The sequence below is a fragment of the Saccostrea cucullata genome, unplaced genomic scaffold, assembly GCF_032062105.1.
Source record: "Saccostrea cucullata isolate Sc308-1 unplaced genomic scaffold, CSIRO_AGI_Scuc_v1 ctg1501, whole genome shotgun sequence".
Lineage (NCBI taxonomy): Eukaryota > Metazoa > Mollusca > Bivalvia > Ostreida > Ostreidae > Saccostrea > Saccostrea cuccullata.
In genome coordinates this window covers 80,001-97,827 of record NW_026927204.1, presented here as the reverse complement: position 1 = coordinate 97,827, position 17,827 = coordinate 80,001, and the positions used below count along the sequence as shown (strand labels likewise).

Here is a 17,827-nt window from a genome sequence, read left to right as displayed (position 1 = left end):
ACCTTGTTCAATGACCCAAGATGCATCAACTGACAAAGTTTGACAAAGTTTGATGATTCTAAGCCAAAAAGTACCTAAGATACTTAAAAATAGCCATAAAATGTCAAAAGTATGTCACCGTGACCTACTTTTTGGCTGACATTTTCAGAAGACCCAAGATGCATCAATGCACAAAGTTTGATGATCATAGGTATGAAAGTATTCAAAATATGCCTTTTAAACAATTTGAAAACAAATGCCTGCAAAGGCCTTAAAGTGTCCAAAATATGCCTCCAAATCAATTTGAAAACAAAAGCCTGTAAAATTGACAAGAAGATTTTTCCTATATATTCCTAAGTAAAACTTTGATCGGCCATTTGGCCCCACCCTACCCCCGGGGGTCATGATTTGAATAAACTGGAATCTACACTACCTGAGGATGATTCCATATGAGTTTCATCTTTCCTGGCCAAGTGGTTCTTGAAGAGAAGATGTTTAAAGATTTTTCCTATATATTCTTATGTTAAACTTTGATCGGCCATTTTGGCCCCACCCTACCCCCGGGGGTCATGATTTGAACAAACTTGAATTTACACTACCTGAGGATGATTCCACATGAGTTTCATCTTTCCTGGCCAAGTGGTTCTTGAAGAGAAGATTTTTAAAGATTTTTCCTATATATTCCTATGTAAAACTTTGGGCCCCACCCAACCCCGGGGGTCATGATTTGAACAAACTTGAATCTACACTACCTGATGGTGATTCCACTTGAGTTTCATCTTTCTTGGCCCAGTGGTTCTTGAGAAGAAGATTTTTTAAAAATGCCATTATTTTTTCTCTAATTCATAATTATCTCCCCTTGGAAAAGGGCATGGCCCTTCATTTGAATCCCCTTTACCCAAGGATACTTTGTAGCAAGTTTGGTTGAAATTGGCCCAGTGGTTCTTGAGAAGAAGATGAAAATGTGAAAAGTTTACAACGACAACGACAACGATGACAACGACAGACAACGGACAAATTTTGATCAGAAAAAAGTAGGTCACCATGACCTACTTTTGTGTTAACATGATGTGAAGTCCTAAGATGCATCAACTTACAAGATTTGATGATCCTAGTCTTTATAGTAAGCAAAATATCAACATTTTTATTAAGTGTAAATTTTGGTTAACTTTGAAGTGACCTTGAGACCACGCCCTTTGCCCCAGGGTCAAGCCTTGAACAATTTTTAATCTTCAACATATCCTGACCCTAGATAGAACGTTCTATCGTTAAAATGATACGGACCCGGTTTAACGATAGAATTTGTTCCATGTATTCGTAATGTAGCAAAAGAAACATGGGCCATAACTCGTACTCACTATAACTCAGTGCATTTACTACGAACAATCTAGAGAGTTCCGAATGTAAACATGCCAGGTAAAGAACTTTATTCGGTAATAACCAATATTTGTCCCCCAAATCAAACTTTGATGGAGATATATTTAATTAAGTTCTTAAACAGGGGAGTATATGCTGATTTCAAAGCACTGAATATTTTCATAAGTAATGACGCCATATGTACGTAATGACGTCACAAACATGACGTAAATTTCAGTTTTGAATTAATAGTCTTGTAAAACAAAAGATATTGAAAAAGTTCCCATTTTTCTGGGACAATTTAACCCTCGTACATGTGTAATATGAAAGCCCTGTCTCTTCTCATTCATAAGACATGACCAAGGTTAAAGTTTTTGTTAAAATTTCAGTTTTTTATGAATTTCACAGAAAAATGTACATATTTCGTCGATATTTTGAGTAAAAGTCACCAAGCGCATGTGTGTTCAGGATTAATATTTTGATATAATGTGTAGAATGATAATATCAATGAAATATGTCAATATTGTTCCTGAACAAAAATTGTGAATACACTGCTTTGCATCAGATTCCTTTATCTGAGAATTTTATTAACTGAGATATTTCATTGAAATTTTAAGGCATGATTCAAAAAATGTTGATTATGATTTGTGCCAATATTTAACTTAATAGTCCTTGTAAAACAAAAGATATTGAAAAAGTTCCCATTTTTCTGGGACAATTTAACCCTCGTACATGTGTAATATGAAAGCCCTGTCTCTTCTCATTCATAAGACATGACCAAGGTTAAAGTTTTTGTGATGGACAGACAGACTGACAGACAGACCAATGAGATTACCGTATATACTCGCCTATAAGTCGGTCCGCCTATAAGTCGGTTGTATTTTTTTATGTTATGTTGGCGGAATTTGCTATTGACCCGCTTATAAGTCGGTACAGTTTTTCGCCAAAATCTGGTGACAATTTCAATTAATTCATTGATGTTTTAACCTGTTTCAATTAATATTTTTCGAAATGATACTGATATTAAATCTTAAATATTAAACAAAAAGGCAATGCTCACTTAAAATACAAATGAAATTATTAAAATATGTAAATACTTGTACTTTATAAAAATATTATCTAAGAATACATAAATAATCTTAAGTATCCAGACATTTCCTTTGAGAATCGTCGGAAATGTCATTGTAAATAAGATACTACCTTTTAGTCTCCAGAAAAATACCAATATCCTTATGACTCGCCTATAAGTCGGACATAGAGTTTTAAACCAATATTTAACTCCCAAAATACCGACTTATAGGCGAGTACATATATACGATAAATGCCCCCTCGATTTCGCGAAAGGTTGATAATAAAGGAAAAGTCCAAGGTCATGACATCACATTTATGCGAGAGGATGCCCATGGGCCACATCGCTCACCTGAGAAGCTTTGACCATTCTGTTCTTTACCAGATTTCCCCCTTGTAATACATAATGCATCCCCACCCTACCCCACTGATCATAATTTAGACATTTTGAAATCTACACTACCCCAGGATCCTTCCATGTGCACACAAGTTTCAGCTTTTCTGGCCCAGTGGTTCTTGAGAAGAAGATTTTCAAAGATTTTTCCTATCTATTTCTATGTAAAACTTTGATTCCCCATTGTGGCCCTGCCCTTCCCCCAGGGGTCATGATTTGAACAATTTAGAATCTACACTACCCCACACTATTAAGTCAGAAAAGTACTGACATTCCCATTTTTTACTGACAAACTTAGAAAATTACTGACAATGTGCTGTCGTTACTGTAAAACTTAGACAATTACTGACCTTTTTACTGCCGGTACTGATAAACTTAGAAAAGTGCTGACAATCTTAGTCGGTGCTGATAAACTTAGACAATTACTGACCCGTTTACTGTCCCTGCTGAAAAACTTAGATAAGTGCTGACATTTACTGATAATTACTGTCCCTATTGTTCTTGCTCTTGGGGAGGCTGCAGTGGTGTGAAAATGACTGTGTGTTATACTTTGCATTTAAAAACAGTCTTATTTTAATTTTTGATGAAAAAAAAAAATCCCAGGCAGTTATCATTTTTTTAATCTAAATATTATTGATATCTGTATAATAATTCAGAATATGATTTGAAATTAACTATGAGTAAATCAAGTTTAAATTTATGTGTTGAATATATCTATCCCTGTTCAATTAAAGAATTAAAATTAATTAATCATCAAGTTAGTTTTCATCTATTTATTTCTTTGCAGACAGATATCTGACTTTAATGTTGAGCCCCCCCCCCTCCCTGTTTTCACGATCGGAAAGTTGTATCAATTTTCTTTTCACAAACAGGACAGATGTCTCTTGCTAAAAAAGGAAATCTTCTAAATATTGATTAATCTCTGATAGGTAATTCAGTTTCCTAATGTTCTCGGACATCTGTACAAGTCATATAATTATATACCCCTGTTTAAGATGCTCATACGGGAGTTCCCCTATTGAACGGTACAGTGTTTCATACCGGTATATAAACTTGTACTATGCCTTGTTAATTTTGTCACTTAAAACATTATTTCCAAATGAATGGTTGGTTGATCGATTATGCAGGGTTCATAAGTACCCAATGTCTGTAAGTCCAAGACTAGACTAGATTATCAGACTAGTAATAAAAATTCATGTTCTAGCAATTATAGAAATCTTATGGAAAATATTTATATTTACTAGGTCAGCGGTAAGACTAATATTAGCAGTAGCACCATTCTCAAATATTTTTCTTCTCTCTCTCCCTCCATTCGCAGATCTAGGGGTGGGGTGGGGGGGGGTCAGGACCCCCCCCTAGAATTTGCACGGTTATAAAATATATATACAAAAGCAAGAGAAAAGTTACCTCCTTGGACCCCCCTCGGAAAACGCAGACCCCCCTGATAAACGCGAATTTGTAGTAAATTGGTATAAAAAGTCAAAGATTTGAATCATGAAGTCATTGACTACACCCCCCCCCCCCCCCCCCCCCCCCCCCCCACCCCCCCCACCCCCCCGAATTAGGTTTTTTAAGTTTGGGTGAATTTTTTTTTTTTTTTTTTTTTTGCTTGTCGAGAAATTTCTGGGTTAAACATTTTTTCAGGACTGGGGTGGACCCCCCCTGGGAAAAATTTCTGGATCTGCGCCTGCCCTCCCTCTCTCTCTCTTTCTCTCTCTCTTAAAGATACAAACAGTATTGACACTCTAAGTTACTTAAATACTTGACATTTGCTCCGTTTATTCACATTGCCGAGGGGGATAGATCACTATTTAGTTTTTAGATTTAATCTTTAAGTATTTTTTAATCATGATTCAATTTTAACAAAAATATTACATGTTTTGTACCTTCCATTTTTCCCCTGTAGCTATCAGTGAATTGGAATTAATTTGATTTTATGTGCTGAAATTAAATTTCATCTCATTAAAGTAGGTAGGCGTAGGGTGTTATGATGTTAACATAATAATAAGGCAGAATGCAGACTTGTCTAGTAAAATATTTTACGAAGTAGTGAAAATTGGAAGTCATTAGTCCGTCGAACCAGTGCTCACAAATATTTATTTCGAACTCTCTAGCATACATGTATAAGCCCCCCCCCCCCCCCCTATGCACACACGTTACATGAAAAAAAATCTAGTATACCAGTACTTGAATATGATTTATAAAAATGTGTAAGTTTTTTGAATGATGCAAATTTCTTTGTCCATTTGATCAATTTATACCCGTCCCGTAATCATTATTTATTTGATTCAGGTTTCATTAACATCTTTCCTTTGCATGATCTTGGTTATTCGCTAACTGTAGGTTCCCACTATCTTCCGTGACGAGTTACCATTCATCTCTCTCTCTCCATCCTCTCTCTCTCCAAAAAATCAATATCGACCCAGGCAAAGTTTAAGATACATGTATAGTTAAACTCCGGCTGATTTTTTTTTACTGTCATAGTACTGCTGCATATAAATTGTGTTTGATTTTTAATCATTCTTAATTACTGATAAAAAGTTAAGGAAATATACTATGAACTATTTTTATTTGATTGATAATCAAACAAATTCCTCACTCCACTGTCCCCCACACACACTAACACGACCTAACAAAAAATATTAGAGACCAGTAATTTTTACAACACTTTGGATGTAATGTACCCCTTCTCATATATTTATTTTTGCTTAAATCTTTAAACAATTTGTGCCTTTCCCCGGTTGGATTTTACATCAATCTTCTTTTTCATTAATCGTTAATTTTATCTTACGTCGGTATATTAAAAAAAATTATTTATTTAATCTAAGAAGAGGTTGAAGGATTGTAGATTGTATATTTATATTACGTATGTGTTGGTGTTGAATTTCTCAAATTCAAACTGTCTTGAAGAAGAGTCTACCTGTCGCCGTAATGTTGCGTAACTAACTTCTAGTGAAATCCGGCGAGTGTTCTTCTGTATAATACAGCAGTGACACCTATTGTCTTCTTTACCCGCTACCGTACACACTCGGATCACCTCAGGCAATTTCTTCTACACACAGGTGCTTCACAGAGTTTCCGATTGTATGTTGAATGATTATGTAATTCGGCTGGATACCAGCTAAACGACTTGAATAATTTTGGACGAATAAAAAGCACAGTGTTACTGTAAAATCATGATACTGGTTTCAATACCGAACAAAGCTATGAAACGTCGATTTATTAAGTTAATTAAGTTTATTTATTTTTTTGTACCTAAACAGATAAAAAGGAGTACAAACTTAAACAGGACAGTATTAATTGTGTGTTCCACTTTAATAAAATAAATAAGTACATGTTCATCGTTCTTCATTTAGTTCACACGTGCTCCCCCCCCCCCCCCCCCCCCCCATTTTAATTTGAAAACACAAAAAGAAACTAGATCCATGTGAACGTCTACCGACACTCTAATTGAAAAGAACATTGATATTAATTTCTATCAAAGTTTTGTTTCAGGAGTATGCATAGACAAAAGATGATAATATAAAATGTCATAGTTTTTCATGTATTTGAATTAAAATAACACTTTCAGGTGGGGATCCAGAAAATCCAGATTCGAAAATCAGCTAAAAGATGTACATTATTTCAAAAGAATAATGCGGACAGTAACTAAATCAATGAATGTCAAAGGATCAATGATCAATGCAGGCCCGTAGCCCCCCTCCCCCTGCCCAATGAATAAAATAAAAAGTCTTTTTTTTATTTAAATCCCCCATCTGTCTTTTAATTTTGGTTTCTTCTTGCAAATGCTTGGATTCGGGTATGTTTGACTGCACAAAAACAAATATTGGCGGCGTCCACACAATTAAAATTTTTACATAATATGAAAACTATAACAAACGCCTTTCCTCAAAAACATTAAGAAAATATTATAAAATGCATGTTATGTAATAACAATGTTTTATTATAAAAAGGAAAAGACCTCTGTAAAATTTCATATCTCACTACTAAAGGAAGATTTTTATTTTTTTTAATTGATTATCTTTTTGAAGGTTTTGAAATTTTATCCCTTCTCTTGAAAATATATTTTTACAAATCAATTTTCTATAAATATAGCAAAGAAGCTTTTTTTTCCAAAGATATCATCTGGACATAGTTAAAAAATTATCTGAAAAAAACAAATAAATGAAATAATAATCTATGTTAAAATAAAAAAAAATCAATTTCACACCACTGCAGCCTCCCCGAGAGCGAGAACAATAGGGTCAGTAATTATCAGTAAATGTCAGCACTTGTCTAAGTTTTTCAGCAGGGACAGTAAACGGGTCAGTAATTGTCTAAGTTTATCAGCACTGACTAAGATTGTCAGCACTTTTCTAAGTTTATCAGTACCGGCAGTAAAAAGGTCAGTAATTGTCTAAGTTTTACAGTAACGACAGCACATTGTCAGTAATTTTCTAAGTTTGTCAGTAAAAAATGGGAATGTCATTACGATTTTGACTTATTAGTGGGCCAGGATGCTTCCACATAAGTTTCAGCTTTCCTGGCCCAGTGGTTCTTGAGAAGAAGATTTTCAAAGATTTTTCCTATATATTTCTATGTAAAACTTTGATTCTCCATTGTGGCCCCGCCCTTCCCCAGGGGGTCATGATTTGAACAAAATTCAATTTACACTACCCAAGGATGCTTCCACATAAGTTTCAGCTTTTCTGGCCCAGTGGTTCTTGAGAAGAAGATTTTCAAAGATTTTTCCTATATATTTCTATGTAAAACTTTGATTCTCCATTGTGGCCCCGCCCTTCCCACGGGGGTCACTATTTTTACAATTTAGAATCTACACTACCCCAGGATGCTTCCAAATAAGTTTCAGCTTTTCTGGCCCAGTGGTTCTTGAGAAGAAGATTTTTTAATGACCCCACCCTATTTTTGTCTTTTCTTGATTATCTCCCCTTGTGAGGGGACTTGGCCCTTTATTTTAATAATTTAAATTCCCCTTCACCCAAGGATGCTTTGTACCAATTTTGGTCAAAATTGGCCCAGTGGTTCTTGAGAAGAAGTCGAAAATGTGAAAAGTTTATGGACGGACAGCTAGACAGACGGACGGCGGACAAAATGTGATCAGAAAAGCTCACTTGAGCCTTCGGCTCAGGGGAGCTAAAAATGATTTGTATGTTTTTAATGCATGGAATTTCAATCATTCAGAAAGGGTGAATTCTAATTTCTTACATCTGTCTTAAATTTTGAAGGTCATTATTTTCAAATACATAATTAAAAGATTTTTTTTTCATTTTTACTAATAAAAAATGCATTAAAAAACTGAGAGTTTAAAGGTACTTGGACACAGATTTGAAGTTAATATTTTCTGTATAATATCACGAATTATATACATGTATTTTAATAGCATTTCATACAAAAATTAATTAAAAATCTTATTACATTTAAAAGTTATTAAAACTTTAAATTTTTTGGCGGGTTTGATTGACACATCCTTGCACTTTTACAAATTATTACTTTATTCATACATAATCCTTAGGAAGAGTGGCAATCTTGTTGTGTATTAATGAGAAATATTAAAACTTGAATCCAGAAAAATAATTTTATTCAGAGTAGAAATGTTAGAAAGCAAACCTCCTTCACAAGTATCGTCATTCCGTTGTGTACAGAGTTTTGCAAATCGATCACACTCATGTTATGTACACAGTTTTTGTAAACAGGGCAGAAGCTCTGTTATTGTTTGATGTTTACGATTCACTGGGTGCGTTCAATCACCAAAGTCTGCTCACCACAACTGCACGGACTGACAATATATTGTGTGTTTGTTTTGCTTTCGAACATGTCTACTCTGAATTTTCTGGATTATAGTATTAATATTTTTCATTAATACACAACAAGACTGCCACTTTTCCTAAGTATTAAAAATAAAGTTAAAATTTGTGAAATTGCAAGGATGTGTCAATCAAACCTGTCAAAAAATTTAAAGTTTTAATAACTTTTAAATGAAATAATATTTTTAATTAATTTTTGTGTGAAATGCTATTAAAATATATAAGTCGTAATATTATACAGAAAATATTAACTTCAAATCTGTGTCCAAGTACCTTTAAATTATGGTCTTTCAATGCTGAAACCATAGTGTAAAAGGGATCTCTTCAAGATCTATAAAATAAAATTCTGGTGTGGCATTCCTGCTTAATTAAGAAATAAGTGTCAAGATTTCCAAGAAAGATTGATAAATACCCAGCATGCAAGTCACTAAAGCTCTGGGTGAGACTGGCAAATGCATTGTTTGGTGATTTTACAGTTGAGGTGGCAACATGTGTAACTTGCTCCAAGGAAACCTGTCAAAACACAAGATATATCTTCTAAAAAATTATTCTTTGCAATAGTTAAAGAATGGGTGGAATTAACTGGCCAGAAAAAATGTCATTAAGTTTCATAAAATGTTAATTTTTTTCATCATATAAACCCCCGATAACTTAACCGTATATTCATGGTACAAATGTGAATATAAAATGCTCTTTTCAAGGTAAACTTAATAAATATTGAAGGTATGGTGCCTAAAGATTTCTTGAATATCAATAGATAATCAGGGTCACACATTTTTCATTGTCTGAATACATAGTTAGCACATGTTTGTTGGCTGTTTTTAAGAAAACTGTAGTTGTATATTAAACAAAATAATGTCATATTAAAAGGAGAAGAATTGACTAACATGCACTCAAACTTATTTAACAAAAAACATGTTCAAAACAAGCTTCTCAATTCGATTGTTATGACTGTTTTAAACTTGATTTGACTCTGAACTGTTTAATATTACAATTCATCACATGATGTCCAACTGTGCGTGTACTTGTGAAAACATGCAGTTACATTGAATTCTTCAACCTGACCTCTATCTAAATCACTATCATGTTTGATTTCCGTTTTCCGTTTTCAGAATTCAGCTAATTAAATGTTGTCTAAATTTTGTATGTCCTCACATTTAAAAAGAATATTCATATTGACATCACTGTAATATGCCTATTAAACAGGTATTAATTCGAATTTCTATATAGAGAGAGGGATAGAGAGACAGATGTCAAAAATGACACTGATCGATTGCCCCATTTTTTTTTTAATATTGATTACAAAACTTAACAAGAGGCTCATGGGCCACTTCTCTCTCGTAAGAAACTTTGGCCATGCTGTTCTTTAACAGATTTCACCCTTAAATACCAATTGTGACCACGCTCTACCACCAGGGGTCATGATTTGGACAATTTAGAATCTACACTACCCCAGGATGCTTCCACATAAGTTTCAGCTTTTCTGGCCCAGTGGTTCTTGAGAAGAAGATTTTCAAAGATTTTTCCTATATATTTCTATGTAAAACTGGCCCCACACTACCCCCAGGGGTCCTGATTTGAACAATTTAGAATCTACATTATTTCAGGAAGCTTCCTCATAAGTTTCAGCTTTTCTGGCCTAGTGGTTCTTGAGAAGAAGATTTTGTAAGATTTTTCCTATATATTTCTATGTAAAACTTGGATTCCCTATTATGGCCCTGACCTATCCCGGGGGTGATGATTTGAATAATTTAGAATCTACACTACCCTTGGATGCTTCCACATAAGTTTCAGCTTTTCTGGCCCCGTGGTTCTTGAGAAGAAGATTTTTAAAGTTAAATTTTTCTACATATTTCTGTGTAAAACTTGGATTCCCTATTTTGGCCCCACCCTACCCCGGGGGTCATGCAGTGATTGGGAAGGGCTTGCACCATGCGCCATAGTTGCACTGAAGTGAAAAATGGCACATTTAATCAATCAATCATGGCACCAATGTGCGCATTCAATTTTTAGCGATGTTTGGAAATATTTTGCGTACAACTTTCTTTCTTGTTTTACTTTCGTTTTCAATGCAGTCAATTTAAAACAACAAATTTCATTGGTTGAAACCTGTCAAAAAGTACTTTTGGTTAAACGCAATGATACTTATTTGTATGGTAGGGCTGTTCACTTTCCAAAACTGTCGTAATTTTAACACAAAATACGGGTCATTTATATTCTATGAAAGTTCCTTTAAATTTGCTGCATTTTCATACATTAAAAATCGGATTCGGTTAATTAAAAATGTGTTTTCTCTTGTATTTCATATTTATTTGTCCCTTTATTTCTTGATTGATTGTATACTGTTTAACGTCTCTCTCCAGAATATTACACTGATATGGAGACGTCACCATTGCCGGTGAAGGGCTGCAAATTTAGGCCTATGCTCGGCATTTACGGCCTTTGAGCAGGGAGGGATCTTTATCATGCCACACCTGCTGTGACACGGGGCCTCGGTTTATACGGTCTCATCCGAAGGACCGCCCCATTTAGTCGCCTTTTACAACAAGCAAGGGGGTACTGAGGACCTATTCTAACCCGGATCCCCACGGGGCCCTTTATTTCTTGAAATGGCCCTTTAGATAATATTGATGGCACATTCATTCTTGAAATGGCCCATCAACAATGTTGACAGTTGCGCCATAGTCTCATTGACCATTTTGGCCTTCCCAATCACTGGTCATGATTTGAACAATTTAGAATCTACACTACCCCCAAGATGCTTCCACATAAGTTTCAGCTTTTCTGGCCCAGTGGTTCTTGAGAAGAAGATTTTCAAAAGTTTTTTCCTATATATTTCAATGTAAAATATTGGATTCCCTATTGTGGCCCCCCTACCCCTGTGGGTGACGATTTGAATGATTTAGAAACTACCCTTTTCAGGATGCTTCCACATAAGTTTCAGCTTTTCTGGCCCAGTGGTTCTTGAGAAGAAGATTTTTAAAGTTTTTCTTTTCTACATATTCCTATGTAAAACTTGGATTTCCTATTGTGGGACAGTCCTACTCCCGGGGGTCATGATTTGAACAATTTAGAATCTACACTATTTCAGGATGCTTCCACAGTGGTTCTTGAGAAGAAGATTTTAAAAGTTTTTTCCTACATATTTCTATGTAAAACTATGTAAAACTTGGATTCCCTAATGTGGCCCCGCCCTACCACCGGGAGTCATGATTTGAACAATTTAGAATCTACACTTGCATCTACACTACATGAGAATGCTTCCATATAAATATGATCAATTATGGCTATCCTTGATCATATTGGTCATATTTTTTGGATGTATCCTTAGGTAGTGTAGATCCAAGTTTATTTAAAGCAGGTTTCAAGTGGGTATAAATTTTAGGACACAAAGGGTCATCAAAGTTTTACTTAGGAATACACTAAATGCTTCCTATGAGCCTAATTATTTGTTATATTGTGATTAGAACAGCAAAGCAATAATTGGTCATAATTAATGTTGGCAACGAGTACCCGGTTAACCGATTAAACGTCGAACGATGCGAGTATCGGTTAGTAAAACTGCTAACCGGTTACTCGGGTAAAAATACATTTTTCATATTAAATACGTATATAATAATTTTTAAGCTATTTGTAAGTGTATATTTAAAAATTTCCCTAATTCAATTACCGTTAGGCTTGCGCTAGTTGTTCACAAATAGGAATGATTTGTTTTGATTAGTTTAATTGATGGCTTTAATTGTGAGGGGGTATGCGTTTTGAAGACCTGAGTCATAATTACCTCATTTTAATAGACCTGTGTTAGAGGAACATACTTTAGCTAAATGCCGCTATAAACATCAAGAGTGTGGAATATTGTTAAAGAACTCGAAATCTGTCAAATTCAAATAATGTAGATCGTAGTTGTCATATACGGGTAAAACTATAAATATGCTAAATTACCATAGATTGAAACATAATTCGATAACCAGCAATTTGCAGGAGACTCAACAAAACCAACCGTATGTTAATTCCCCTCAATAGCGACATATATCGTGACACATATCTTCTTCGTATGTTGATATAAATAATCATGTTCTTAAACAAAAAAAAACCACACGCATTTAAAATTAATATTCTTCGAAGATATTGTGTGTGTGCGTGTTTTTTGATTTGAGTTTGTATTTGTAAATAAAGTTCATATATCTAATATCTGTGGTTTATTTCTACCAATAAGTAAAAGGATGAGATTAATACTAGGTAATAAAAATACGGAAACTTTAACAAAAAATCATCTGAGTAACCGGGTACTCGATCGGAAGATTAAGCGAGTAACCGGTTACTAAAAATTGTCCGATTTGCCAACACTAGTCATAATTATATATATGGAACCATCACCAGGTAGAGAAGAAACAATTGTTTTAGCTCACCTGAGCTGAAAGTTCAAGTGAACTTATCTGATTATATTTTGTCCAGCATCCGTCTGTCCAACTGTCTGTCTGTCTGTAAACTTTTCACATTTTCAACTTCTTCTCCAGAACCACTAGGCCAATTTCAACCAAACTTGTCACAAAGTATCGACGGGTGAAAGTATTCAAGTTTATTCAAATGAAGGGCCCTGCCCTTATTCAAGGGGAGATAATTCAGAAATAGTGAAAATTTGGTGGCATAATTTAAAAATCTTCTTTATGGGGAAACATTCTCAGGAAGTGTAGGTTCAAGTCTGTTCAAATCATGACCCCTGGGGGTAGGGGCGGGCCACTATGGCCGATAAAATTTTTACAAAGAAATATACCGCTTAAATGAGTTAAAATATAGTGAAACCAGAAGTCTCTGTCGAGACTGTAACTCTACTGGTTTGTACTTATAACAAAGGATGAGAAAAGAAGCCACTGCCATTAGATCAAAACCATAGAAGGAGTAGCGTTTTAAAGGAATTTCACCAGGGGTGTGCAATTAGAAAAATCAATAACTAGCCCACAGGCTAGTGGCAGCTATAAAATTACTAGCCCCAAGTGAAAAGTTACTAGCCCAAATATAGGGGCAAAAATTAAAATAAAAAACTATACGTTGAAAAGAAATTAATTGTTGAAAAAGTCAGGGTACTGAGGTCATTCTTTTTAAAATTAAAGTTTAATTCTCACTATGAAATTAAATCATGTATAAATTATAATGAAAGAAGATTAAAATGAATTTAAATAAATTATCCTTTTTCTGAACATTGCACTAGCTCATTTAGAATGAAATTCAATTCATTTTGTTTTCATCTTAAATCATTAAATACACCATAAATATATTTTATGTGCTAATTTTGACTATCATAAAACACTTATCTTATATATAGCAGTTGATTGTACAACAATAACGCTTAGTTTTCTCGGCTTTCCTCTATCGTCAAAGTTAATTTAATGAGATGATATATGATCACATATTTTAAAAACAAATCATTGTATCATGTATTTACCATAAACAAAAGAATTACAATTACGAGGAATTTAATCAAATCTTACACACTTAGGAAACACAAGATGGTCTGTACGATCGTTTTGTATCCCTGTGAATTTAAAGATACATAACTCTTGATTAAATATTTCGTCAAAATTAACACTCGTCAGGTAGTGTTTACTATTTTATGTGAGTCAAAACAGATAAGATTAATTTAATGGAGATTTATTGAGAGTAGGAGCATGTTGGAGATTTATTGAGAGTAGGAGCAGAAAAATTTTCACTGGTTGGGAATTTGATAGCAAAAACGAGTGAAAATACAGGTTGTGCTTTTCTTGTATTGCGTGTGTAGTTATAATTTTTACTAGCCCAACGGGCTACCTCCATGCAGAAAATCACTAGTCCGACCCCAAAAAGTGGTACCCCCGGGCGTCGGGCGATGCTAATTGCACACCCCTGTTCAGAGAAAATTCTATTTTTAGTAATGATGGCAACACCGTTCATCGAAATCAAAATCCGATGCACTATCTTATGTATCTTAGTGTAGTCTACACTAAGTGTGCCAAGTAATATTGAAATCGGACCAAAACTGTAGAAGGAGTAGCGTTTTAAAGGAATTTCACAGAAAATTCTATTTTTAGTAACCATGGCAACACCGTTCATCGAAATCAAAAACCGATGCACTATTCTATGTATCTTAGTGTAGTCTACTTGTGTGCCAAGTAATATTGAAATCAAACCAAAACTGTAGAAGGAGTAGCGTTTTAAAGGAATTTCACAGAAAATTTTATTTTTAGTTACCATGGCAACACCGTTCATCAAAATCAAAAACCGATGCACTATTTTATGTATCTTAGTGTAGTCTGTTTGTGTGCCAAGTTATATTGAAATCAGACCAAAACTGTAGGAGGAGTAGTGTTTTGAAAAATTGTTTACAGACAGACGGACAGACAGACAGCTAGACGGACGGACACCTTACTATCGCATAAGCTCTTCTGGTCTCTACCAGTAGAGCTAAAAATGAACAGGTGGGATTGAAACTGGCCGCTCATGAGGAGTGGTCTCTTATTAAGGGTGGCTGTAACAGCAGATGCAACTGTATATTAAAAAATAATTATTGTACTGTAATTTAAAGACACCAATATTTAAACAAGAGGCCCACATGCCTTATATGTCACCTGAGTATAATGTAACAACTTTACAACAATAGAACTGGTTCGTGTTTTAAATCAAAGCCATAAAATTCACAATTTTGAAAGAGGCACAATTGTTTATTATAATTTTACTCTTCACTTGCTTACTTTGGTTACTTAATACCCAGAGGTAGATCAGAGTAACAAAGAGAAAATGCATTTCCACTTTATAACCAGTTGTACACCCCAACCCACAGGAACCACTGACCCTGGGGCCACATATTTCAAAATTCTGGAAATTTTATCATAAATTTTATTTCATCATAAATGGTTGATTAACACCAAAGAGCACATTTCAAACCATTAATTTATTTTCAGACTTCGTGTATGTAACCCCCCACCCCCACCCCACTGACCCAGGGGCTCTGAAATTAACCATTTTGGAAGAGGCACCTTTCGTTGTCACTAATATGGACTTAGATCATTGGCATAATACCCAGGAGCAAAGGAGAAGATTTCCAAAGAACAAATGCATTTTCACTATATAATCATTAGAGCTCCTAACCCCGTGGCCCTGAAATTAATAAATCTGGAAGAGGCATCCTTCCTCATCCTACCAGGGTTCGACACTAACTTTTTTACCTTGGTGGACCGCAGGTCCACTTGTCAAAAATCATTGGTGGACCTTCTTAATATCTGGTGGACCTTTATAAATGATTGAATAAATGAATGAAACATTACACGAGGCGTTAATTAACACTAACTTTAATATATACCGATACCAGACAGACCAATAAAGCATAATTCTAACCAGTCAACAGAATCAAATCAATATTAAGGACTAGTCAGATTTTTATTCAGAAATATTGTAAAAAATTTTAAAAAAAATATTAATCTATAAACCAAAGAAATATTCTAATAATTATCATTAAAGTTACAATGGTGAAAACCTTCATTTATTTCGCTTCCACAGGTAGATTAAATTTAAAACTCCAATTACCGGTATTAATTAATTTGTTCAATAATTAAACAAGTGAGTTTTTCATGTATCCATGGCTAGATCATTTTTTTTTACTACGGTGCAAAACTGACATAGGTACATGTATGTGTATTGATTAATTTTTTTCTAAATTTATTATTTATTCAAATAAGTAGTGATATAATATGTATATCAAGAAAAGAAAATGAAACTGCAGATAATAGTTCATTTAATGTAAATTACGCCTGTTTGAACATCTATTTAAATAAACAATGCTTAAGTGCAGCTGTCAATCAATTCTAATTATCTCCAAAAGTGTGCGTTCAGGCGTGAAGCGATTTCCTGTTTAATACCCAATGTAATTTTCACACCTTTCTGTGCATTACATAAACAGAGGAGAGACTGGCTAAATTTGGCACGGATTTTTCATGATTATTCAAGGTCCGTGTTGAATGTTCTTGCATCTCAATATTATTGTTAATATTGGAGTTATCAATTTTACATGTAAAATATATCGAGGTTATTCCCCCCCCCCCTCATTACCTAAACATTATTTACATGTATATTTAATTCTTGTATAATAAAGGTATGGAGGAATTAATAATTTGAGTTACGGATTTCGATTTAAAGAAAAAGAAACCCTGGAATTTCACTGTCTTTAAATATGGTGTTTAAATTTTAAGTGGACCGACGGTCCACCTAGTCCTGAACATTTGGTGGACCTTCCAATTTTTTGGTAGACTCGGGCCGCCGGTCTACCGTTAGTGTCAAACCCTGCATACAGTACAGGCCACGAGTTTTCCGCATTGCTCGGTGGAAAAAACACTGTGTGAAACGCTCTGTGTTACATCGTGTACACGGTGTAGCACGGTGTGTGTGGATTTGAAATATACAGGTAGGCACACCGTGTCTAGAAAAATCTCAGCTAATGTCCTCCATGTCGCACCGTGTCCAGTAAATTTCCCTCTGTGTTGCACCGAGTGTCCAGAAAATTCTCCTCCAAGCTGCACCGTGTAAATAGCATTACAGACAAAATCGTTTGTTTCTGATGATTTTTTGATGACAATTTATAACTTTGGTTTATGTACGAGGGTTGCCCCAAAAAGTCGTAGACAATGTTTATAATTTTTTAAAAGATGCGACCAATACTAACCAAATTTTGCATAGACATAATATATTTAATGTTCTTTAAAATTGTGAATTTTTAAGTATATAACTTTCATATTAATAATATTAGGACGAATTATATGAAGGCCGATAAGGCCTGTCAGAGCACGAACAAAATTCAAAATAATTTACGCAATTAACTATTACATTTGCTTTTATTTCTTTAGTACTATGTAATACACTGAACTCAAATTTTAACCACTGAAACCAGAATCAAAATCTTAATAATATTTCAAAATTTCATATAAATTGCTTCAGAAACAGACGATTGGTGTCATGATTTTCATAGTATCGTTGGAAATGAGTTTGATGAAAATGAAGTCGTCAAACGTGTAACCGGTACACAGGGTAGCTGCAGATCTGTAGCTCTCCGAAAAAAATATTTATTGATAGACCGGAGAGCTACAGTGCCACCCATTGAAAAAACTGTATATTTATTGCGCACAAAAAAGTGCGCTTGTTTTTTTTTATTAATTCTTCCAAATTCTTACCTCAATTGCAAAAAAACGGAAGATCTCAAAAA

General features: G+C 34.4%; 1 protein-coding gene across 1 annotated transcript in view; it reads right to left on the bottom strand.

Moving 5' to 3' along the window:
- LOC134273709 (transcription factor CP2-like) overlaps window positions 1-17,827 on the bottom strand; it is a 209,188-nt gene that overhangs the window by 129,001 nt on the left and 62,360 nt on the right. Inside the window, exon 6 of the mRNA XM_062755915.1 lies at window positions 9,014-9,114. Coding sequence (XP_062611899.1) covers window positions 9,014-9,114 — 101 coding nt within the window. The remainder of the gene's footprint in view (window positions 1-9,013; window positions 9,115-17,827) is intronic.